We start from the raw sequence: 25,597 nt of genomic DNA, 5'->3' as shown, positions 1-25,597 counted from the left end.
AAAATATACTCCGAGTATGTATTGGAGGAGTTTAAAATAACTGACTTTCAAAATACATCACACTATTTATCATAAAAACAAGAGTCACTGAATTATGGCTTGGCCTTATAAGCTTATCTGCATGTTCAGAGGGCAATGAGCCAACTTTACATAAGCAACTAAACTCATAATTCATGAAATTGCACTTTATTGATGGGAAAACACAGTCGCTAACAAAGAATGCTATGTTTACATCTGAAGGTATTGATAGTATTTAATTCTGAAATTCCATCAGTTGATTCGTCTTGCATAAAAAATTTACATAGTTTGTTTCATATCACTTTTTTCTATCAAAAATAAAATTCACTTATTCTATAACAATCTGGAAATTACCAGCCTCTAATACTGACCAAGAACACAACCTTGATTCTCTTTTCCAGATTAGATGGATTAGATGAGCATCTAACCAGAAGACGAATTTAGATTTTTGATTTAGATGGAAATACACAGTTTCTACATTTAAGGAATGCCAAAATACTCAAAAATAAAAGGAAGCAAAAGTCTATAACATCAAAATACTAAAAAAAAGTAAGTATTAAATTCACTAACAAAATACAATCTTTGAGTATTTATTTTTTCTTAAGATAAATTTCATAAATCATAAATCCAAAGGTAGAAGAAAAAGAAGTCCCTACCTTCACCACAGTTACAGATCCACAAAGAATACAATATGGAAATGTCCATGTTGGAAAAAATTAAAGGTTAACACATTAACTAAATCATATAATGCTAAAATTAAGGGTTTATGCATCAAGATGCTATAGTATGTGGTAAAACACAACTTGTTACTTTAAACAGTTTCTATTTCCAAAATATTGTATAATCATAAAGTAACCCAGCAAAGTAAGAGCACCATCATGGTTTCAGGGTAATTATCATAAGGGTAGCTAAGTCCTTCCAAAATTTTCCTAGACATAGCATATCTTACACTTAAGAAATAATGAATCAAGGCAGATAATAATCCTTTTAGTATTTTGAATAGTATCAATTAATTATCAAACATATCAGAAATCATTTAAAATTGTATCTCAAAGTCCATTCTGAACTAATTAAGCCCAAGATCTTTATTTGGAGAAACTGTGTCAGTTCTAAAACATTCATTCAGGCTAACTAAAATTAGCTTTCCCACCAGAGTTTTTTGTGGTACGAGTTTAAGTAAAATATGAGATAAAATATTTTATGTAAAATATGCTCTCTTCTCAGATACATTTCGATTACGGTAAGAACAGATAGACTCACAAAGTGAAAATAAAAAGTTCAACATATTAAAGTTTTTCAATGTTTAACAGCAATGCATTATTATAGACCATAATATTCTAGTCTAGCATCAGAGTGCTCATTGAAAAAATAAACAACAGATTTTCCATACTCAAATAACCTTGATTTGTGTTAAGAATGTTTTAACTTTACAGCCTAAACAAAATCGAATTCACATCTACTTGAGGAAGATGTTAGTGATTTACACTACACATCATCCCGAACACCTGAAGTTTAAAATCATTTGTGCAATACTTATATTTTTGCTCATACTGAAGATAACTAATGTGAGAAACACCATTATATTTCCCATGGATCTTCATCTATACCATCAATTAAGTAGGAGATACTGAAAATAAATCACCCCTCTTGTTGATAATCCCCTCAGGGCAGTCTAGTTTTGAAATATCAAGATTTTTCTTTAAAAGAAGCAGATACTGTTTAATAATACTTAAAGTTCATCCAAATATACGTTAACATGTTTTCTAGCCTCCATTATGCCATTTAGTCCTCCAGTTCTATACTCATATTTAAAATAAAAATTTCAAGTGGTTTTAAGTTGTTAGTATACATCCTAAAAATGGTCATATTCCCAGCTATTATTCTTACACAGATTTTTATAAAACAGCAACAAAAAAAGACCATAATATACACAATTGATACACATAGCTAACTTTGCATCTCAGATTTGGGTTCAAGTCCTTACCAACTTTTTCTAACACCACAAGTTTACTACCACAATCTTCTGATGAAGAATCTTTGACAATGAATAGAAAATGCTATCTTAGATTTTAGTGAATGAAAATTACGTATTAAACACAGATTACAATCAATAGATTATTAGTATCATAGACGTACTTACATATAAAATAAAGGATGACCCCAAACATGTCTTGCATAAAGCCCAGGCTCAAACCATGTTACTGAAATGTAATTAGCCTGACTCACCTGATATCCCACTACTTTCCTCCCATTTTACCACTTCAAAGTTTCAATAATGAAAAATATTCCCTAAGATAGCACACCTTTCTTTAAGAAACAAACAAAAATATTTCCGAATACTAACATTTAACACAGTGTTTACTGCCTTAGCATACTGCATACTTACTCATGACATTTAGGGTGGGAATTTCCAGGGCCAGTTTGAATTTCCTAGTATATAGGAAAATCCACAATTGCCAAAATAGAAAAATTTATAACCATTTACACCACGACATTAAGATACTAATCACATTAATTTTCCTCTTCTACACATGAAATTTATATTCAATTAGAGGACTCAAGGGATAAAAAATATATATGCTATCTATGAGAATATACAAATTAATAATATTTAGGAGATTTAAAAAATTTTGTTTGTGAGATTTAAAAAACTCTTTTAGCCAAACATTGCATTCCATGACTTTAATATTCAATGTAATTTATTTACATAGATCTATATGGCCACAAACCTATATACGCATTTAGACATGATGGCAAACAAGACAAATAATAGTTTATGACCAAGGATAACCCGTATCGCACAATATTGCAAGGAAAGATTTTTACAGTAATAATTTTTATTATATTAATCATAACATAAATCATTAATTTTATACTGTTCACCTTTAAATCCTATTAAATATAGTAAGGTAATTACTATTTTCTAAACAAACTGTGATGCTTAATTGGAAAATTGAAAAAAAGCAAGATTTTTTTTTTCAAAATATGTTTTACTAAAAGAGAATTCACAGATTAAACCATTTGTGCTGTGGCATTTTTCCTTGCTCTCCAGACTTATATAACAATTCTTTTTCTCAAAGCAACCTATTCTTCTCGTTAACAGCACTGTCACAATTGTGGTAACTTAATCATTAGTATAATTACTTATAACTTATGTATTTTTGCCAGAATGTAAGCTCTATGAGGATAATTGCTGCACCTGTGTTGTTTACCAGAACCAGCCACAATTCCTGGCACACGACAGGACAGCAGTGAATACTCATTAATAAGTTAGTTTAATTTACACATTGACATATTTTCAAGCATAGGTTTTAGAGGTGTAAGATGAACTGAGTCACCATATGAAAATACATTAACACTGTTACTATAGACACACTTTAATGATAATATCACTATCAGAAACGCCATCCTAAAATTTTGAAAGAAATTTTCAACGTACTCTCATCCAATGACTGATTAAAACTAGGATTGATTATTCAGTTTATTGATTACCTCTGCCCTTTGCTTCTCTTCCTTTTACTCCTGGTTCAAGTTTTTGTCTTCTACTTAGTTTATAATACCTCTCCAAATAAGAAAAGAAAGAGGAAAATAAAATCGCTTCATTTCAATTCATTTGTAGAAATAATGGACTAAAGAGACTACTGACTTCACACAATATGCTCATTCCTTCTTGCTGTTGTTAGCAATACTTGTAGCTGCAGAAGTTGAAACAGTCATTACCAATATCTGGTATAGTGCCTTGGCAGTATTACTGAGCTTTGTATAGTACTTTTTAAGGAAGCAAGTAATACCTCCCCATTAAGGTAGTTTAATTATACATATTTATATTTAATTATATATATTACATTCCATTATGTATTGTGATACCTTTCCATGAAGGTACAGTAATTTGGGTCAAAACAACCAAATATATAAATGACCATTTGTGCTTAAATTAGTCCATATTTCTCCTATATAAGTAATCTTGATAACAAAAATTTGTTTTCCAAAATACGTAGAATTCGTTTTCTACACAAATCTTGAAACGAAGGGTTCACCACTCTAATTTAAATAGGCTCTACACACTATAAGGGTCACACCAAAATGAGAAAAATGAGGTACAACAAGCACACACATATTTAAAAAGCATGAAATGCAAAGCTTATAGTCTCATGCTTTCAGTGGTTTTCCAAACCCTGACAAACCTGGCTCAGATTGGTGTTTCTTTTTCGGCAATGGTTTGTCATCACTTATTGTACCATTCACCTTTTTCTGCTGGTCTTCCCATGTAACTTCTAGTATAAACCAAAAAAACAATAATCAGAGCTTGTCAGAAGTATAGATGATGTGTGTAACGAGAACCTAAAAATGCTTCAGGAACCTAATTATTTTTTAGATTTTTTTCCCCCTATGTTTTCCCACAAACTTTTAGTAATATGTAGTCAATATTTTAAACACAGGAATGTGACATTTGAACTTTTTTATAGGTTTCAAAATCTAGAGTACTAAAATTTATTACAGTAAACTCCAAAATTTATTTTCAATAAAATGAGAGGGGCCAAGATATGAAGAAAACATAATTAAAATAGTTTGGCAGATAAAGTTTTTTTTAGTTGGTATTAAATAATATTAATTTATTTTAGAAATGAACATTTTGTTAAATATTGTGTTATTATGATGCAATAAAATGTTTATTTGGAATTAAAAAGCAGAGACTTCCATACATACCAAGAGAAAATCTACAAATACATTTTAATATATGATAAGGTAAAATGACTAGTTCTTTGTTACCACATTTAGTACTTTCATTAAATGACAGAAAAATTTATGTGCTGTGGTAAAATTTTATGTTCTTTGTTACCACATTTAGTACTTTCATTAAATGAAGAAAAATTTATTTATTATTTCAATGAAAACTATTAACAGTTTGGTGTTACTGAATATGAGTTATCTGGCTTATCTAAGATCATCCAAAATTATCTGTAGTATTGTATAATATGTTTAAATTCAACAAATATATATTCAGCACCTCCTATAATTCAGGCATGTCTAGGCACTGGGAATTTAACCACAAACAAAACAGACAAAAGTCCCTTCCCTCATAAAGTTTATATTCTAGTGGGAGAAACAGAATAAACAAGATAAAAAGTAAAATGTTTTGTGACTTAGATATTGGTAAGTGCTAAGAAGACAAACATGAAGTAGGTAAGAAAAAAATAAAAAGTCCAGAGGGTGACGGATGTTTGCATAGGTTAGTCATAGATAGCCTCACTAAGAAGGCAAGTTTGTGTAAAGAACAGCACATGCAAATGTCCTGAGGTAAGAGCATATCTGATATGTTCTTAAAAAGCATGAAGATCACTGTGACTGGAACAGAGTGAATGAAGGGGAAGGTAGTAGAAGATGAGGGTAAAGAGGTAATGAAATGGAAAGTGGGGGAGTACAGATCACGTAGGGCCTTTTAAGATGTTTATCAAAAGATTCACTGATCACCATTTAATTTCACAGCAGCATTCATAAATACTTAAGTATACCCTTGCCTGTTTTTTATTCACATGTTTCTAAAGCTATATTATGAGTAGCTGGTTACTATCAATGTACATTTTAATCCCCATGAAGTTTCACCATGTCATACAAAATTGGTAGCTTATCTACCTTTGGCCATAAATAATGGAATGCCAGCATTTTATAATATTAACCTAAGCAAAACATAACTAGGAAGATGAAATCACTGTCAAAATGGAAAATAAGCTATCTTGCAATAAATAAAGGTGATTCGGGATGCACTACTGTTTTTGATTATTTACACTGCTAGAATCAACTGCATTAATTGTAAGGGTTTTCCAGTTCCCAAACCAAAAATAAATGCTTAATAAATTACTGTTTTTGATTATTTACACTGCTAGAATCAACTGCATTAATTGTAAGGGTTTTCCAGTTCCCAAACCAAAAATAAATGCTTAATAAATTATTAAGCTTCTTAATAATATGAAGCTTTATTCTGGCCCAACATAAATCAACTATTGTGAAGAAACAAACTCCTACTAGATTTGGGAGCATTAAAGTTACACTTAGGTGTGTAGTTGACACCCCGATTTTCTAATTGGTAAATAATCTGCTAAAGATGGAATACAGGACTCTGAAATGGTAAACAATCTAGATAAAAATACTATATTTCAATCAACTGCTAGTTAAAGAAAAAATCTTAAAACCTTTAAAGAATATACAAACTTTCTAATAAACTCCAAAACTCTAGTTAAGCCTTCTTTAGTTATAGGAATGAAGGAATCGTCTGCCCCTTAATCCAAATTAATCTGGATTATCAAAAACCAACAGACTACTTTCCCTGTTTGGGGGAAAATAAGAAGATCATTAAAATAAAGTATTTCTTGATTTTGAAAGACCTGCACTTTTGTTATCCACCAATACAATATGAAAGATTTAACAAGCATTACAGAGTTGTTCCTAAAATTTGCTAAAATCCTATACATTTGTCATTTTAAAGAGTTGCTTCACCACTTGATAGTTTGTGATGTTACAAAATAGAAGACATGCTACTTCTGAAGTAAGATTGAGTATGTAGAAATAGAAATGGCTTGTGTTGAAAATGGTACAGCCTGCCTATAAACTGGCAGAAAGCACCTTAACACATACACGTTTAATTTTTAAACACTGTCTTTGAGTTGACGAATATTTTAGTTGAAGAGAAGTTGTTTATAGTCATTTGTCTTGTGTTGACAGAGTGAAATTCGCAAGTATTTGTTGAAAATTTATTATATGCTGGTAACAAAAGAAGTCCCATAACCATCAATTTATAAATGACAGCCAATATAACAATGAAAGAAGACCTAGATCAAGGCTAACGATGGTTGATAAAAAAAAGTCATAGATACGTTACCAGACTGAGCCAGGAATGGTAGCTTCTAGAACATTTCTGCCATTAACTATGTGTACAATCTTAGACAAGTTTCATAGCCTCTCTGGCCAATTATATGTTATATTTGAAGTGAGAAAGTTGGTCTTGAAAATTTAAAAGGTTATTTCCATTTCTAATATTACAGAGTTGCTCTTGCTTCTTATTATTCTAGACGGATAAGTCAGATTTTATGGAAGAATACCTATACCAGAGATGATGAAATTAGGACACTGAGAGTATAGAAGATTTTCCAAAAGTTCTAAATGTAACTATTATTAAACCCTACATTGAAATGCAAATGTCTATTTTAAAACAGAATTAAAGTTGTAAAAAGAACAGAACCGACTACTGACTCATTAATTCATTTATCACCCAAAAACCAAAGCTGAGAGCTACCCATATCTAGCCCTCTTAGAATTACAGGCCATAGTACCTTAAAGACAGTCTTTTCTGTTAAAGGACTATTGTGATAATTAAAAAAAAAAATAGTCTCCTTAATGTTAAATAATAATGAACTTAAAATTGAAATTTAAGTACAAAGCGCTAGCCCATGATATCGTACACCTACCACCCAGGGGTAAAAAGTAAAAATCAAAGATGTATAATGTAATTTAATAGGTAAGTATTACTTTGAAAGAACATGTCAAATAGCACAGACTAGGAATCCATTCAAGTACACACAAAAAGTTTGTTCTAGAGGGATAATTTTCTTTCTTTCTCCCTTTTTTTTTTTTTACTAACACTCTAATTCAGTATTTTAAAATTGAATTGAGTAAATATTCAGTTATGAATTTAATCTGTAGATGGGAAAGCTTAAAGCTTGATTTAATAAATATTAGATAATATGAAGAACGATTTTACACATGAAGATTTAACTATGAAGTGAGCTTTCAAGTGACATTTAAGAAACCCACGTCTTCAAAATAACTGTATTTCAGCTACTTTCCATCACACCAGGAAGCCAATCCTATAAACGCTACAATTTAAAGAGCATAAATTCTTACGTTAATAAGACTATATTTGTATAATACTATATGCTTCAATTGCCTCCACATACAGCATCATATTTAATCCTATAAAACACAAAAGGGACCTTCTATCAGGTGCTTGGTTTCTACAGGTAAGAAAACAAAGAGCTGGTTATTAAGGATAACTGAATAGTTATCTAGTGTACAGACAATCTCGCATTCATTACCTCATTTGATTCTCAAAGTAGCATACCGGGCATAAAGAAATGTGGTAAGATTTCCTTTCCTCAGATGAACTGACTTAGGTTAGGGGCCTAGAGTCGCACAGTTGGTACACAGTAAAGAGGCCCTGAGACAAGGTCCAAAACCTGTGCTCTTTCTCTATCTCCTATCACCTTCCTCAGATCACATTATTTTCAACAACAAACAGAAGACGGCTTTAGGATTATATTAGGAAGTCAGCGGTGGTATGGCTTGAATAATGGTTGAAGTATGCAGAAAGGTATGAGGTAGAAGGGAATTTCTCACTAAATCTGATTAGCCAATTGAGGCTTTGGAAGTATAGAAGAAATAAAATGAGCAAAAGGGAGAGAAGAGTAAAATAAGGAGAAATGGCTTCCGAGAAGGAAAGGAAAGATCAGGAAAAGAAATTTTAAAATATTTTTTAATAAGTACTTAACTTCTACAACTCTTTCACTTAGGCTTGTGGATTCGAATGAGGAGGGAAATTTTTAAAATGCATTTATTCTCCTCGCTCTAGTTCAGACCATGGTAGAGAACTACTGAAATACCCCAAATGGTTTTATGTCCTCTGTCTCTTCTCTTTCAAGCCATCTTGCTCATTGTCCCTGAGTTACTATTCCATAATACAGATGTGATTGGATGCTCTTCCTGCTAAAAATCATATGATAAATTCCTTGCTTTTTTATGATATCCCTGAATTTCTCCCATGTAATTTTTGGTCAAATCGTCATTCATCTAAGTTGGCAAGGAATGCTGTACTTAGGAAATACAAAATCCATTGTTATCTTGATATAAGTCGTATTTGGAAATTAAGACATGGGTACATGTCGCTCTAGAAGCATTCACAAGAATACAGAGAGGCAGCAAAACAAAGCCTGTCCACACCCTAAATGCTATCCGACTTCTAGAATGCTTATAGAAGTAAGTATTCATTACAGACTGTCAAAATTACTTTATTATTTTTGGTTCCTTTGTAACCTGTTGTTGTTTTTTTTTTTCCTCTTCTTCCTTCTTTCCTTCCTTTCTTTCTTATCTACAAGGTTATCTACATTTGAAATAATGTAGGCAACTATACACTGAGGCTCAAAGGGATAAAATATTTTTCCTTCTGTATGTTTTGGGGCATGATTTTTTTGATAGGTAGTATGGTAGGTTTTATTAAGTCTATCATCCTGACAGTGAATGACTCACTAATAGCCAGTTGGAGGTTGTATCTGTTAAGTTTCCAAAACCAAACAAAATGAACAAATAACAGTAGCAGCATAGATTATAAATTGAAAACGAAACTATTTGAGACTTTAGATTTCATTAGCTACATCTCCAAAAACACTTAGTTTCTATAAAAAAATATTCTTATAAGATACTTTATTATACAGAAGAGGAAACTGAGGTGCAGAGAAATTAAAAGCCTTACCAGAGGTCACATGCCTAGGAGTAGAAATGAGCTTAAGAGCCAACTACGGACTTCCAATGGAGTCCTATAAACACTATAAAACTTGAAAAGTACTAATAATTTAAAAGTTCTCTTAGAGAAAAGTATTCTAAATATTTGCATATTGATTTTTACACATGGATTAAAACATGTCCAAATGTATTAGCATATGATGCAATAACTAATCCTGCAATCTGATCTGATTTATTCCCCCTGCTATTGTTTCTTATGCAAGCCATGTGATCAAGAACAGCATCAAGATTAATAATTTCCTAAAAACTACTAAATAATATGTATTGAATAAATGGTTCAGGTTTACTTTCATAATCAGGTGTGCTTTTACTTTAAGTTGAAAGTTTTCAGAGTGTGTGCTGAAAATACAAAATCGGAGCAAGATATTACTAAGAAATATAGTAATAACAGCTAACACTTATATGGTACTTATTATGTGACAAGTATTGTTCTGAGCAATTTAAATATACCAAATTAGTTAAGAAAGTAAATTTAGAGCATATCTACATAGCAAGTAACACTACTGAGAGCAGGCTAATAGACTAGAGTAGGGCTAGTTCGAGGCAGAATTCATTATTAACACTCTTCCAAGGTACCTAGTGTTCTGCTGCATTTTTCAGCATCCCTCCCCTACACCTGACCTTCTCCACTCACAGGCTCTAACTTGCTTCCTATGAAGATCTGTATGAAATGAGAGCCCAGGTGAGTCTGCTCAGGATTATTTACGTTTCAGTGTTCCGGAAAGCCTAAAAAGCTTTATATTATTAAAATAATTAAGCCATGAGATAATGACAGAATATGAACTATGACAAGCAGTGGAAGAAATATCTTAAGCTGAAAACCTACCCAGAGCCCCTCAAAACTTACCTCTTCTTTGTATGTATCACAAATCTCAAGACACTCTATGTAAGTGACATGCTATAAAATAATTTTACCAGCTCTGTTTTGTTATTCTCATTTTATTCTCACTGTTTTATCTTGGGACCTCCCCAGAGCAGGGAACACATCTGATTTGTCAGTGTATCCTCAATAACCACCTAGTACAAATACGCTGAAAACTGCAGATATTGGTTGAACTGAACTAAGCCATTAGCTAATATTTAAAATAAAATAAATGGCTGCAACCCACGCAAGAAGATTGCCATTTAGCTGAAGAGGTACGGTATAGAAATGCACACATTGGAAGTCAAGACCAGAAATCTGCTACTATGTGGATTGAAGAAAGCGGATTATCTTGTAGATTTCTGCTCCTTTGTCAATGAAGAGAAGCAGTTTAATTAAAAGATTTATAAGCTTCCTTCTAAATCTAAAAGTCTTGATTCTAAATCTAGGAGTGAAGCCACAGAATACTGACAGATATCTTGGCAAACTGTAGGCAGATGGCTGGGGCCAGATGGCTCTACAACCAAACCAACAATCTGGATTCAGAAAACAAAACACAGGTGCACACACAGTTTCCCACGTATCCTGCGTGCACTGTATTCCCATGATCTCTCTCCTCAGTTCTAGATTTTTGTTTCTTTTTTTCCCTTTACAGCCAAACTCTTTCAAAGCATCTATGTTCACTGTCCCCTTTCTCTCCTCTTCTTTTAAATCCATTCAACTCAGTCTTCTACTGCTTACAACTCCACCAAAACTGCTCTTAATGAAGGTTAATGTGATTACTTCATCCTGCTAAACCTAGTGATGGTTTCAAACTCAACAGTTCTCTCCCACTTCAAGTACTTTCTTCACCTGTACTCAAAGACAGTGTGCTCCATGGTTTCCCTCCTGCTGCTTTATCTTGTCAACTTCTAAATATGAGAATCGTTCGGTGCGGAGTCCCTTGACCTCTTCTACACTTGTTCTCTCCGTGATCTCAACCAGTCTCGTGGTTTTAAATCTCTCTCTTTCTGAGGGTAACTCCCAAACAGTCTGAATCTCCAACCTGAAATCCAGACCGAAATTTAAGTCACCTGTTTGACATCTTATCTTAGATATCTAGGAATCTCTAACTTATATCCAAAACTGAGCACCTGATGTTCCCACCAAACAATTCTTGAGTTTCTTCCTCTATCAGTTAATAGAAACTCTGTATTTTTCCAGTTACGTAGGCCCAAAGCTTGGATGTTATCATTGAATCTCTCTCTTTCATCCTATCAGGTAATTCTGTTGGCTCTCTCTCTAATATCTACCCAGAATCCAACTACTCCTGTCACTATGGTCTAAGCCACTGTCACCTCTTTCGCAAAAGCCTCCCTGTTCCTAATCTCAATTCCTTCAGGTTAGTCTTAGCATGGCAGTTAAACTGATTTTATTTCAAAAAGAAATGGTATTATGTCACTTGAATCAAATCTTCCCATTTCACTCAGTGAAACAAAATCCTAACATTGATAGATAATGTGAGTCACCTGCCCCAGCGCCTTCTGACCACACCTACCACTATTCACCCTGCTCAGTCAGTCACACTCAAGTGACCTCTTCCCAGCATCTCTAACAAGTCAAGCTGGCTCCCATTATAGAGCCTTCCTTCTTGCTGTTCCCTCTGCCAGGAACACTCTTCTTTCCAGGCCTTGGTAATTCTGTCACTTTATTGAGGTATCTGCTCAAATATTACCTCAATGGGGATACTTCTCAGAATGCATTATCAAGAATTATTTACCCTACTTTCTTGAACACTGTCTATCCCATTATCCTGAATTTTCTTCTTTGTACTTACCAGTATATGAAATGATATAATATATTCTTTTATTTATTATTTACTTCCCCCAATAAATGTAAGGATTATGAAGGCATGCACCCAGAAGAGACTGGAACATAGTAGGTACCCCAAAATGATTTGTAGAATGAATGAGTAAAAAAAAAAATTATAAGTAGCTAGAAACTCACCAATTATGCTGTTCTTCGAGTCTTAATTTATGGTGCTATGCTATGGAATAAGGATAGTCTCATTTTAGCTCATCAACGGTACGAAAAGCCAATGTATCTAAAGGGATTGGCTTAGGTAGGTCATCATTTGAGAACTCTGAAACTGATTCCACCTCCCAAAGAACCTGACCTTAATACAGGGTTAATGGAGATGTGCTGGCTGACTGATCACATATCTCACTAACTGAAGGGCAGCATACACTGTCTATTCCAAAATGATATGTGGGCACTTCACAGAAAGATGTAGAATAAACCTATCTTTTCTTTATTATTTCCTCCCTTTGAATTTTAAATCGGAAGAGAGGATGGTGATAAATCCATCATTCAATTCAATGCTTGGCCATTTCTAATACATGGTCACAGCCGGAATTCATAGTTATTTATTTATTTTTTAACTCTGAATAGATAAGTAGAAGAAGGAATACTGTAACATCCCTTTAACCTATGGAATTTTCTCCAATCCACAAATATGCTTTAGCCAATTTAAAAACAACCTCCCACCTTAATCTTACTCATGAACTTTACTGTGAAACTCAACACAAACAGTAAATGAGTCTCTCCCAAAAGAAAACAGCGAAAGGAAAAATTAGATGCCTAGACCTTAAGTATAGTAGACCATCAAAAGATTACGCTAAATAAGAATGTGACTTGACATACGTAAAATATCCAGAGTTCTCATCTTTCAAATTTTTTACTCGTTAACTTCTTCCTAGGTCCAACTATATCCTATGTAGGATTGATCTATAACAATAGTTATGTTTTGCAGTAAAGAGAATTTTTATATAAATGAAACAAATATACTAATAATGAGTGAGAGCGACTCAACAATCATTGTCAGTAGAACCTTTACGTGCAAGATCAAAGAAATAACAAGAATGCAGAACAGTTTAGAGATCAAAGACTTAACAGCATTCAGGGTCAACTAAAGCTCAGGAAGCCCAAAAAACCTGCTCAAAGTACTTCCTCAGTTAAAGTATTTACCTTGGTGACCTCTTGGGAAGTCCTTATTCTTTTGATACATTGAAACATACTTAAATAAAAAAATGGCATTAAATGTTCTTTAAACTTGTTGCACCCTAACAGTTGACTGAACATTTAAGAAGATATATCTATCTTGGATCACTGACATAAAAATCAGTACATATAAACATACCCTTTCGTAGGTAGTAAGCAAAAATCATGGAGGTTAAAATATAGATAAAAATGACAAATACATAAATACACACTGAAAGCTTATCTAAATTTTTATTGTTTTATGAAGAGTGTTAATATTTTATAATACTTGATTTCATTTTATTTATTTGGTTACATTATTTTCACCTTATTTTACCTGTCATATCCTAGCATATTTTAAGAATTTTATGCTGGAAGGGGTGTTAATGAGTAATTAACACTCTATAGTAAGAAAAATTATAAAATTATTTTAGTGTTAATTAAATATCACACAGAACATTGTACACAGTATTTAGAACAGATGAAGATAGGGGAAAAAGAATATAATCAAGACTAAAAGACATTTTAACTACAGCTACTGAAGCAAATACTATTCATTTTTTAATTCGGCCCCATAACAAGGGCAAATTGTTATGATATAGAGAAATTTTAGAACATTGGTTTTTTTATATAGCCATCTTAAAATGCTGACATTCTGAGTCAATACCTGTAACTATATTTGATTATCAATTACTATAAAACTTATATAGTCCTGCTGTTTTTGACAGAACTTAATTGTGCTGGGTTATAGAATTAAGTCACCAATAATCATAAGAAAACTAAACCTAAGTATTGAAATTGATCATCTTTTTTACTCACTCAGGCAATATATTAATTCATGTGTGTAAAACTGTGAAAAATCTACAAATATTATAAGTGTTCATTTAACATTGCTGAACCAATTACTAAGTTCATATCATTTTCTAATTTAAAATTCTGCTTAAAATATTTTTTAAATCACTCAGTTTTAAAACAATTTCTGGATTGAGAAATATCTACGTTGTATTTTTCGCTTGATAACGTGGCCATCACTTTTTCCCTCGGAATCTTAACATGACCAACAAAGCCAAACTTCTGACTTAATGACATGCATTTCAATAGAATAGGATTGTACTAGGATATTTATGTTTATTTAATTTAAGAAAGCATATTCACACATATCACAAGTGTCAATACTGAGTGTCTACTATATAGAAAGTCACTATTAACTTCATAATAGACTTGCCTTTTTTCCCGTTATTAGGTGGGCTTGGTGTTTCTCCCTCATTGTCTTTTTAACATTGAAAACAGACAATAGTGGTTAATAAATAAGGTCACTAACAACCCAAATAAAAACCAAGCACACCACAAAAGATGAAATCACACACTAGGGAAACAAATTCATGCATTAAACATGACATCTCACATTAATGAACACAAGAGTAAAGTATATCCTTCCCATCCTATGAGAAAAGTAACAAAAACAAAAATAAAATTCCAAGAGTTATTTTATAGTAAGTTAGAAAGATTAGCTATGGTTTTATGCTAATTTAATAATTGATGTGTTCACTAATTAAGTTAATTTTGAGAATAAAGCATAAGTGACAAACTGGTTCAATAAATAGGCTCTACCTTAATGACGTGAAAAGTAAATAAAAATATTACCTACCACTGAAGGCCCCAAACTAATAATTTCCTAAAAAAATGACTTTCCTGTGGCAGCCAATTCATGAACAGTGTGAAAGCATTTCAGTGCTCATATGGACTAATATGAGACATAGGAATGGGCAAATGGGAAAACATTAACTGCACAGCTAAATTAAATAGAAATTCATTTTGTATGGTATTCTCTAAACACGTGATTCCTATAGCATTGCAGGAAAATGGAAGATGCGTGACATTCTAGTAGTTAGAATAGTAGATATTCAGAACAGAGATAGTTATGCATTTCTAGAAATATGCAGCTAAACTTGCCTTTATTTTCATGGTCAGATGCACTCTGATGATTAGTCTCATCTTTATGACATTAAAAATAGTTATAATCAGCAACTGCAGCTTAAGAGGTCTTGTGTCTTATACTACAAATACTGAGACAATACATCCATGAAAATATATGTTCTGCACATATACACACAGACATTGCTTTCACACAGTGGAAGAGGAGAGAATATAAGGCACATAAAGTACATTCTACTGTTCATGAATGGAAAGTGGTGATTTAAGCATGATAAAATTAGGACTACAGTTATTCTTCATTATTCTTAGAAATGTAAATTTTTTTTAAACTGACATCTTAGAAAAGATTAGGATTCAATTCTGTATTTCAAATAAAAATAGTCAAAATTTGATAAAAGAAGACTATTAATACATTTACTGATTATGTAATATTTTACATTTTAAAATCCTTCCAGGAACATTCTGACAAAGAAAGTGGCAAAAATTATAGCATGTAAACAGAATAGGGACTTTAAAAAACACCAAAATGAAAGCCCTCCACACCACTCAGAAGAAGGACTCTTTGGCAAGAAATTATGATTGTCAATAAACATTAGAGCAATATTTAGCTGGGATGAAGAACAGGAATATATGGTTAATTGTTCTTACTTTAGGAAAAACACTTATGAAGAAAATTGTGATAGTCTCTAAAAGTTTTAATGGGATTTATATTCTGCTCTATATTTACTTGTAATTTTCCTCTACAAAACCAAAATTCTTTAGAGAAGAGGCAACATACTACTCAGTGTAACCCACAGTAGGAACTCAGTTTTTAATAAATAAATGAATTGAATACAGAATTGGGGTGAAGGATAGGTATGAATTTGATCAGAGGCATTGTCTATAATTTTAGTTAGATTTAAATATTAAGGAACATGTTTAGATGGATAAAATAAATATTCTGATAAGTTATCTAGATGAGATAGCTTATGTAATATTTCTCCATTAATAAAATTAGGCAATTTATTTAACAATCAGTACTGAAAAACAAACTGTTCTTTACTGTGCATTTATAAATTTGAAGCCCAACGTCTTATGTGAAATTGAAAAGTCATACTTCTAAATCAATCGGTTATTTATTTTAGACACACAGTCAGACAGACCTGCCTTGACCTCTTCACCCTGCTTTTCTCCCCACTGCTCTTCCACATGCCCAGTTTCTTCATTAACTTCTGTATTTGCACAAGTAAAGAAAAAAATAAGACCAGATATGTATACTTGTTACTCTCAGTGACAAAAAATTTTAAATTATTCACGACATAATGAATGATTATAAGGAGACTAACAGATTATCCTTAATGAGTTTCTGACATGTTACGGAAGCAAATAAGTATTCTATTAATAAATTATCACATTGTCTCCTTTTTTGATGGCTTTGATTTGTGAAAGAGAAATTGTAGCCCCTAAAATATTTGTGGTATGCAATAACTGTGTAAAGTAGGCAAAATACTTTGTCTATAAACTTGATATATTCTTAGAAAAATAGTATTATACATCTTTTCTTCTACAGAATAAAAAAAAACCCGATATTACAAACTCTCTTTTATTTTCACAAAATGCCAGTACATCAAAGTTAGGAGAAACTTTTAAAAAATATTAATGCCTTAACAGTTCTTTAGCACCCTGTACTTTTCTTATACTGTGCCTACTTTTTCTGGTTCTCCAACCAAGAGAAGATAACCAATACCGTACCATCATGAAAACCAACATACACAAGGTTTTAAATTAACTTAATTAACAGACTAAAATATAACCAAAGTCAAAAGGAATTAAGGTAGGAGTTGTTCATTTTCTAGCTGTTGAACAGAATGAGAAAAATAAGCACGTCATTACTTTGATTTTGAAATAATGCCATTAAATTACAACTTCTGACCACTTTTTAAGAGATAATCCAAACATAATCTGATTTAGACCACCAACTAATAGCCTATTTTGGGTTATGCACCTTTAACTTCAGTAGGAATTTGAAAACTTCTAAAAGAGATATTTTGTATCTCCATTTAAGCTAAAGAAAATGACAAATTATGTATCCGCCAAGTCTTCATATCAGCATTGACACAAACACTGCTGAAATCATTCATACGTTCAAGCAAAACAAAACAAACAGAAAATCCTTTTATCTTATACAAGAAACGATAAGGGAAGTTTTGGCTCTCCTTTCTTTCACATATAAAAAAAGGAAAAAAATCACAATGAAAGGGGACATTCAAGGAAAACCATGGTTTTAATAGATTCTATAGGGTAAAAACTAGATGGCGTCTAGAATGCTAGCTGACAAGCCCATTAAAAACTTCCTCAACCCTGACTTTCGGTATTAGCTCTATTTTGACTTTCTGGTAGGTTTGCTATTACCAAGAACAGAACTACTCATATCTCAACAGACTATTGCTATAAAGATATTAAAACTGAATTTTTAAAAAGTTGGGACTTAAACGATGTTTCTGACTTCATATGCCAACAAATGAAATCAAAACTGTCTTTAAAAATCCTGGGAAGACAAAAAATTTCATACATACCCCAGAACTTACTTTCTGGAAAGCACTTTTAAAATTATATACACCCATTCTAACATGAATAATGAGAACTACAGAAATGCAGCTGTAATCCCCTTATCAGGCAACGTAAGAGAACATTAGTCATTATAGCATGGCGTTGTTTAGAATCATGATACATAGTATAGAAAGCACCTCAATATAGAAGTCCACAAACCGTTCAGTAACTAACAAGAAAACAATTTGTTCCAAGTTCTATAAGGCAATAAAAGTATTGCTGCCCAAATGCTGTGCACTTAAAATTTTGTTACAAATAGGTTATAGAAATTTTAATATAAAACACATTTTAATATAAACATCTATAGAATGACAAGATTATTTTAGCGATACATTATACACTATTTGAAGTAGCTTTTCAATTTGTAAGCAATGTTTCATGCATTCATTCAACAAATATTTATTGAGGGCCTGTAATGTGCCAGGCATTATTCTATGTGCTGGAAATTCATAAGTAAATAACACAGTTAACAATTCCTTACATTTACAAAGTTACTTTCAGAATTCTTTCTTGGCAGAGGAATTTTTATTATTTAGTAAACGTATGACACTCCATATATCATGACTTAGTACTTTCTCTTGAGTCATAATGTAGTGTTGATCATAAAACTGCACATATTTAACTTCGGTATACTGTAAGCGGTCTTGGTACAACGTGAAAAGTGATGTAGGAAATACAAACCACGATCACTATCTATTTCAGCAACTTTCTTTTCTAGAAAGTCAAATTTAATCATTGAAAGATCATCATAAATACGAAATGAGACATAAGATGATGAGTATCACTAAACTAGGTGTACATCTTCGGTGACATGAACACAGACTGCAATTGATATCTTTGATTCAAGTCTCATACAACATTTAGAATTCTGCTTGAAAGGCAAATTAAAATTTTTCAGAACAGAACATTTTACCCTGTCATTTAAAGGAAGTTCAAGTCCTTGCATTCTTACTTGAACGAATCAAAGAAATTTAACTCCTTGGTATAATTTCCACGTACAACAAAAGTAGGATACCAAAAAGTATAAAAGAAAATCATTCTACTGTATATAAAAGTCTATACAATGGAGGGACATCAATTGCAGTTGGGTTTATTTTTGCTTACATAGCCCCCCAAAAAGGCTGTCAGCACAAAACAAACCCTCCTTTATGTACAGACCTTCATAAGGTTCTATCTCCTTGACTCCATTGTCTAGGAAAAACAAAATAAAAACAAAACAAAAAGGGGAACCAAAGCACAGGGGTTAAAAACAACAGAAATTTCCAAAGGCACAAAATGTATGTATCATCTACTAAAGAAAAGTTAAATGGTGATTTAAATATATACATATATATATATGTATTTTTTGGCAAAGCACATCCAGTTACTAAATAAAGGGACCATTTAAAAAATGAGGTCAAAAATTATTATATTCTATCATCCATGCTTTTAGAGGTCCTTTATCTAAGAATTTATAGATGTTTGGGGAGTATGCTCATCTGTGTATAAACAAATAGTGCTTCTTATGCAAAATTTTGAAAGAATTAAAATATCAGTACAACATGCATCTTTCTTTGTATATTCATGATTACCTTTTTTCTGGTACTCCAGTTTTGAGAAGGATCACCATTGTTGTGCATCAGCTAACCAGTCCTTCGCAGTGTGTGAAAATTGATTTGGCTAGTTACTAATAAACTTTATGTAACTATCAACAATCACATACACTTAGTTGCAGCAAAGAAATATCATCCAACTGCTTATTTAAGAGCATTAAGTTTACTTTTTAAAATGCATTTATTCAAATTTTTGTGCAAGAGCAATAACAGTAGGTTATTTTTCCTCCATTACAAATTTTAAATATAAAATATAAAGCATTTATAAATATATTGATAAATATAACTACTAGCAAATGCAGCTAAGGCGTTCAGTTAACAAAAGAAGAATACTAAACAAAGGTAGTAAAAAAAAAAATCTTGATTCACCTTAGCTTCCATGTGTATTTCCTACATGACATAATTAGAAATAGAACTTACTTCTCTCCAATGTTCCCTTTGGTGGAAGTTGTGGAAGTTGTCGGCCCCTTCGTCCTGCCACTGGAGTACTTGATGGGCTGGTCTGGACAGACCCAGTACGAGGATGAGACCTACAAGATACACCATTGATGCTCATTTTCAGTAGGATGAATGGAATAATTTGAATACATTTGGTTCATATGATAGCTGTGCAAGTGCAATTTTAAAGGAGGTGTAGCTGCTGATTAAAAGGTTAGGAAAGTAGGACAAAATATGGATATTTGAATGATTGTCGAAAGATGTTTCTACTTTTGTGTCATATGCATACATACACAGATACATGCACACAAAATCCTACAGTAACGTCCATGGAATTGTTCATGTAAATTAGTATTCTATCCATACAAAAGCAACAAGAGAGTTCTGCAGCTCAAAAAATAAAAGGTAATGTTTTACATTTCTTTCTACCAGATTTCAAACTCTCAACACTAACCTCCCTCCCTTGATCCAAGGAGATTTTTTCTCAGTCTTATATTAGATATCCCTTTATTAGAAAATATCTCATGAAACTACAAATAAAACTCTGAACAATTCAAAATTCAACTAAAGAAGATACTGGTTAATACATGATACTAGTATTGATAGAAAGAAACAAAAATCTACTTTTAGTTATTGTCATTATGATGATTATTCCAAAAGTGATGTCTAATGGACACAAACAATTTCTCATTCTGTAGGAGAAGAACATGAGAGTTATGAGGTGCATTATGGGGGGATTTACCCAGGACTCCTGATAAATGAGAAATCACAAAACAAATGTGGTCAGGACAGTTAAAAACAAATTACAATGGTAGCCACACACTATTATATCCGCTGAATATAAATAGTGTGCTTACACTGAAAACGTTAGTATCGATTGTTATTAGTGATCAGCCAAGGATGATAGAAGAGACCATTTAGCTGCTGGGAAAATAAATAGGTGTGCTGGTGGGGCAAAGGGGAGGTTAGTCTGATTGATTTATCTTTCACCTCGATAAGGCAGGTGAAGGAGGGGCAGATCTTCCAGTCATTAATGAAGGCATCGACCTCATGAGGTTTGTATCAGGACGCTCAGTGGATCTGGAGCGGGTGGTGGTCCGCTCTAGGAGAGGCCGTTGTTCTGTTGATCTGGATCTGTGATATGGCTGTCTATCTGCTGCTTCACAATTCCTGAAACGTTAGTCAAAAAGCAGCTCAGTTGACCTTTAGTGCCCTTCTGCTATTTGGTTAGGATGCATCAAATTGAGTTTGAAAAAGGTCATTGTTTAAAATTATCGAATTTGTAAAAACATACTCTGAGCAATTCTCGCTACACTTCTTAAGAATTTCTAAGGAAACCCAAACCTGCCTTTACCAGCAATTGCCACTGAAGATGATAGGAGTTGCTCCGTTATCATTAATGACAAACGAAACTGCCTGTTTTCCAAAATGAACTCCCTAAATGGAGCAGGTGAAATATGTGAAGTATTCTATTTCAAAGAATTCAATGGCTTTTTCCTAACATTTTCAAAAGAGTGAAGAAGACCACATGAGCATTAATTCTAAAGCCCTAAGGCTTTCGTTAGTATGGCAACTGAGCTATAAAAAGGCTTTCGGCACAAACATAGTATATTGATGCACCCAAACATTCCAACAGAAGAATCAAAACGTTGTAAGAAAACACTGCAACTTTGCAGGCTGTAGCCAGATTTAAACACATGGTCCACAAGAAAAATCACAGACAGCTGGTTGATCAGCCAATTTATGCCACCTATCTCGGGGCGCTTTAGCAATGCCAGCCAATACAATGCAGAAATGCATTAAGAGATTGAAGTAGCAATGGTTCTGAAACAATGTTTCAAATCTCTTTGACCACAAACAAGACCAATAGCAAAACTTAGTCCTTGTTGAAAGAAGTATACATAATTTAAGGAAACCATCATTACTGACTTTTGTATCCCTGGAATCTAGCATGCTTTTAACACCAAACATGTGATCGATAAATGTTTTCTAACACCAGCCCCACCATCTGGGAGATAACCCCACAAACACTAATTTTGGCTTGAGAGTTCCAAAATAACACATATGGCAAATTATACTTCAAATCAAACTGTGACCTCCCCATCTAGTTGGAACCACAGAAACAGAAATGCTTACATATTATGGTTTGTAAAAACAAGCATTAGTCTCCTCCAAGACTAATGTAAACAACTTCCACTTTGCCTCTAAGTTCTCCCAATCTGATTTTTGATAATGATAAATGTGGGCAATTAAAGAAAAATAAGACAATAAAGGACACAACTTCCCACATGTAATTAATTATATGGCATATAATTTCGGACCAGCAGTCATGAGATTAGGAAGTGAACGCTGGGTTTATTCTACAATATATCTTGTAATTCTCTTACACTTTAAATTCACAAGGTAATACATATGTCAAATCACTTTTTTTAATATTTTAAAATCCATGTGCCACGATATGATTGATTTCCTAAGATAAATTTAGTATGTTTATATAAGTATACAGGATATGTCAAAAAACCTGACATATACAAAGTGTAAAGACATATACAATATTCAATTACTTTCAAAGAGAGATATAAAAAAGGCAACCTGATGGTATAAAAAAAATCATAATTCTATTTTTGTTCCTGAAAAACTATTTGAGAGAGAATACTTTTCTTTATAAATAAATGTGCAAAATAGTTTGTTCAACGTTTTTAGTGTACTTATCTTTTATACAGCTTCACCACAGTACATAAGCAGAAGCAAAGGGATATCTGTATATATCTATATATATATATATATCTATCTTAGATTCCTTAAAACCTATTTTTTTGGAGAGTACCAATCTTTACATTATTTTCAGGTTTCCCATTATCTCGATCCTACACTTATTATATGACATGCAGTGACAAAATTCTGTGGAACGTCTATGACTACCCCAGCAAAAGGGAGGCTACTCTTTCATGGATTTATGCAAAATTTGATTTATTCTGATTCTGTCAAGTAATTTTTCCAAGTGAAAACTAAGACGTTAGGATATACACTTTGACTTCGTTGACACTATATTTTAAATAATTGAAATACATGATTGTGAGTGAAATCCAGAGAATTATTTCAAATTTGTTGCTATGTCCTTTAAAGGCTACCATTACTTATAAAGCAAACAGGTCACTCTTTAGGAAATATCCCTTAGAAAAATTTCTCTTTAGCGGAAAAGTTGTTTGAAGACTATGTCAATGTTTTAAATTTTGCTTCTATTTCTTCTCTGCATATTCATAAATAATATGAATTATATGATTTCCATATTGTGAAAGGAAAATTGGTTAATACGTGAAACACAGACACACACAAAAAACCCACGGTAGAAGGTAGCAATTTCCTAAAATGTCACCACAGTGAAGGATGATGAAAAGCTACCATATTTTAAACTTAGATAACACAAGAGAAGATCAACACAGGCTCCTGTCCCCACCGTTGGGTAAGAATAAGCCTTACTAAGAACTAAGACAATTACTGAGAAAATGCAAAGCAGCAATGTCTACATCTGACTTATAATACCCAGTCTCTTAGCAGGTTCTTTAAGGGAATGATATGTAAAACTTGACAACTTCCACCTAAATTCTTAGTGAATTTTAGTTTTAAGATAAGAACCTAAAAATAATTAATTTTGAATGGTAGCAACTGAGATGTGGGAAATACGCATTTACAAGACATAAAATATTTTAGTGACTACCTTGGGTTCTTAAGTTGGGGTCTCTATTTCACTGTAAGTAGTTCTCTTTGTAACTCCACTTAATTTACTTTATTTTACTATATGCATTTTAAAACATTCTTCCAAAAAGGATGGCTATAAGTTTTACAAGACTGCCAAAGGGCAGGCCATTTAAAAGGTTAGGAACCATGCACCTATAAAATTAAATCTTTCTTAGGTAAATAATCTTGCTATCTTTTAAAAAGTGATATAATATCCAGTGATTTACTATCTTTCATAGTTCTGTTTTTTAATAGTTTAAACTTTGTAACATATGTGTAAAATAGTTCATATTTTTGCATGTATCATTTACCTGGATAAATACGGATTACTGCTCTGCATTTTTGGGGGGCTCCTACTCAAGCTGTGAGCATTTGCAGAAGATCCTGTTTAATAGCCCTTCCACAAACAGACCTAATTCATCTTGACTAATAATACTGTAACAAGAGCCAGTATTGTAATAACTCAGCTGTAAAAGACTATAAGAGCACAGGAAGAATTTGAGCTGAGGATTTCTAAGGGAAAAATAATTTTATAATCCTCTAGTGAAGTTGTCCATTTTGAGTTATTTTCCCCTCCACTATAGTTGCTCTTAAAAGATTTTTTAAATTTCCAGGTATCTGGCACAGCATTCTACTTAATTTAATCACATTTGCTATTTACTTTTCCTATTCTCAATTACAGCACAAGGGAGATATGCAATGTCACAAGGGAGAATAGGGCAGTGGGCCTTCTTTTCTATAAGCTCTTACATTCAACCACCACAGTGATTCAACTCCGTAACAACAAAAGCTCAATATACAGCATCTCTATAGGTTTGATAAAAGAATACTAAGAATACTCGAAAGAAAGAAAGAAAGAAAGAAAGAAAGAAAGAAAGAAAGAAAGAGAAAGAAAGAAAAAACAACCACCAGCACAAGGCAAAATTTCAAAGTAATATGCAGATATCAGTGAAAATTATCCTAGAATGTGACTCAGAACTTCAACAGTCTGTGATAAATTAGACAAGCTCATTTCATATTCAGGTTGTAGAGATGCCATAAGCAAATGTAACAGGTTTTCTTAAAAAAATAAATTTGTAAAAAGTGAATCTATTTAAGAATTAGTTATTCCTTTTTTCCTTTTGACAAGGAAATTATTTCTCTAACGCTGAAATCTTAAATTAAAAAAACTTTTTTCAATGTATCTCTGAAGGACAAGAAATACATCTCTGGTTTGGGGCAAGAAATGTCTTCCTTGTATCCATATTGTGTAATACAGTAAGCTGATTAACAGCAGAAGCATTATACTTTTGATAAAATATATTGAATGTCTAGAGATTTTCTGAGAATTTACTGCATAATTGAAGAAATAAATACAGGGTAAAATTTTAAAATAGACATTTTAGGGTAATTAATAAAATAAATATATATACGTATTTATGTAATATAATAATTAAAATTATATGACTCAACTCTATAATTTTCATGTTCATCATAAATTACAATGTACAAGTTTAACCTTTTACAAACTCTAGTTTATAATACTAATTTAGTATTGCTTCCAAGGTAAAGAGAATTGCAAGACACAAAATACTCACCATGGAAATCATGGTAAATAAATAAATAGATACAGTGTACAAATAGGAACATTTTTATTATTTTGGTGGAAAATAGATAATTTATCCTTAGGTATGATAGCATCTCTTTACAGAACATTTCTGCTCATTTAAATGTAAATTCTGTATGTTAGTTAAAAGTGAGTTTATTAAAAAATAATAATATTTTTTATTAAAATATACCGTGGCTGACACTAGATATGTCAGCCACGGTAACAGTGTCAGCCACGGTAACAATCTAC

At 32.3% G+C, this 25,597-nt stretch overlaps 1 protein-coding gene across 33 annotated transcripts in view; it reads right to left on the bottom strand.

Annotated features, from left to right (window-relative positions):
* RIMS2 (regulating synaptic membrane exocytosis 2) overlaps nucleotides 1-25,597 on the bottom strand; it is a 561,128-nt gene that overhangs the window by 174,337 nt on the left and 361,194 nt on the right. For 20 of the 33 annotated variants that reach the window (XM_040625672.1, XM_040625662.1, XM_040625669.1 and 17 more), the window contains 2 exons: nucleotides 21,013-21,192; nucleotides 20,005-20,114 (listed from right to left, as the gene is read on the bottom strand). In XM_040625672.1, the coding sequence (XP_040481606.1) occupies nucleotides 20,005-20,114; nucleotides 21,013-21,192 (290 nt within the window). Of the gene's footprint in view, nucleotides 1-19,150; nucleotides 19,184-20,004; nucleotides 20,115-21,012; nucleotides 21,193-25,597 lie in introns of all 33 variants that reach the window. The other 13 variants (XM_040625676.1, XM_040625666.1, XM_040625688.1 and 10 more) reach the window with 3 other exon arrangements.

Source organism: Ursus maritimus, unplaced genomic scaffold (genome assembly GCF_017311325.1).
Source record: "Ursus maritimus isolate PB19 unplaced genomic scaffold, ASM1731132v1 scaffold_9, whole genome shotgun sequence".
Taxonomy (NCBI): Eukaryota; Metazoa; Chordata; class Mammalia; order Carnivora; family Ursidae; genus Ursus; species Ursus maritimus.
Note: the sequence above shows the minus strand (reverse complement) of the source record. Positions and strands in the feature narration are given on the sequence as shown.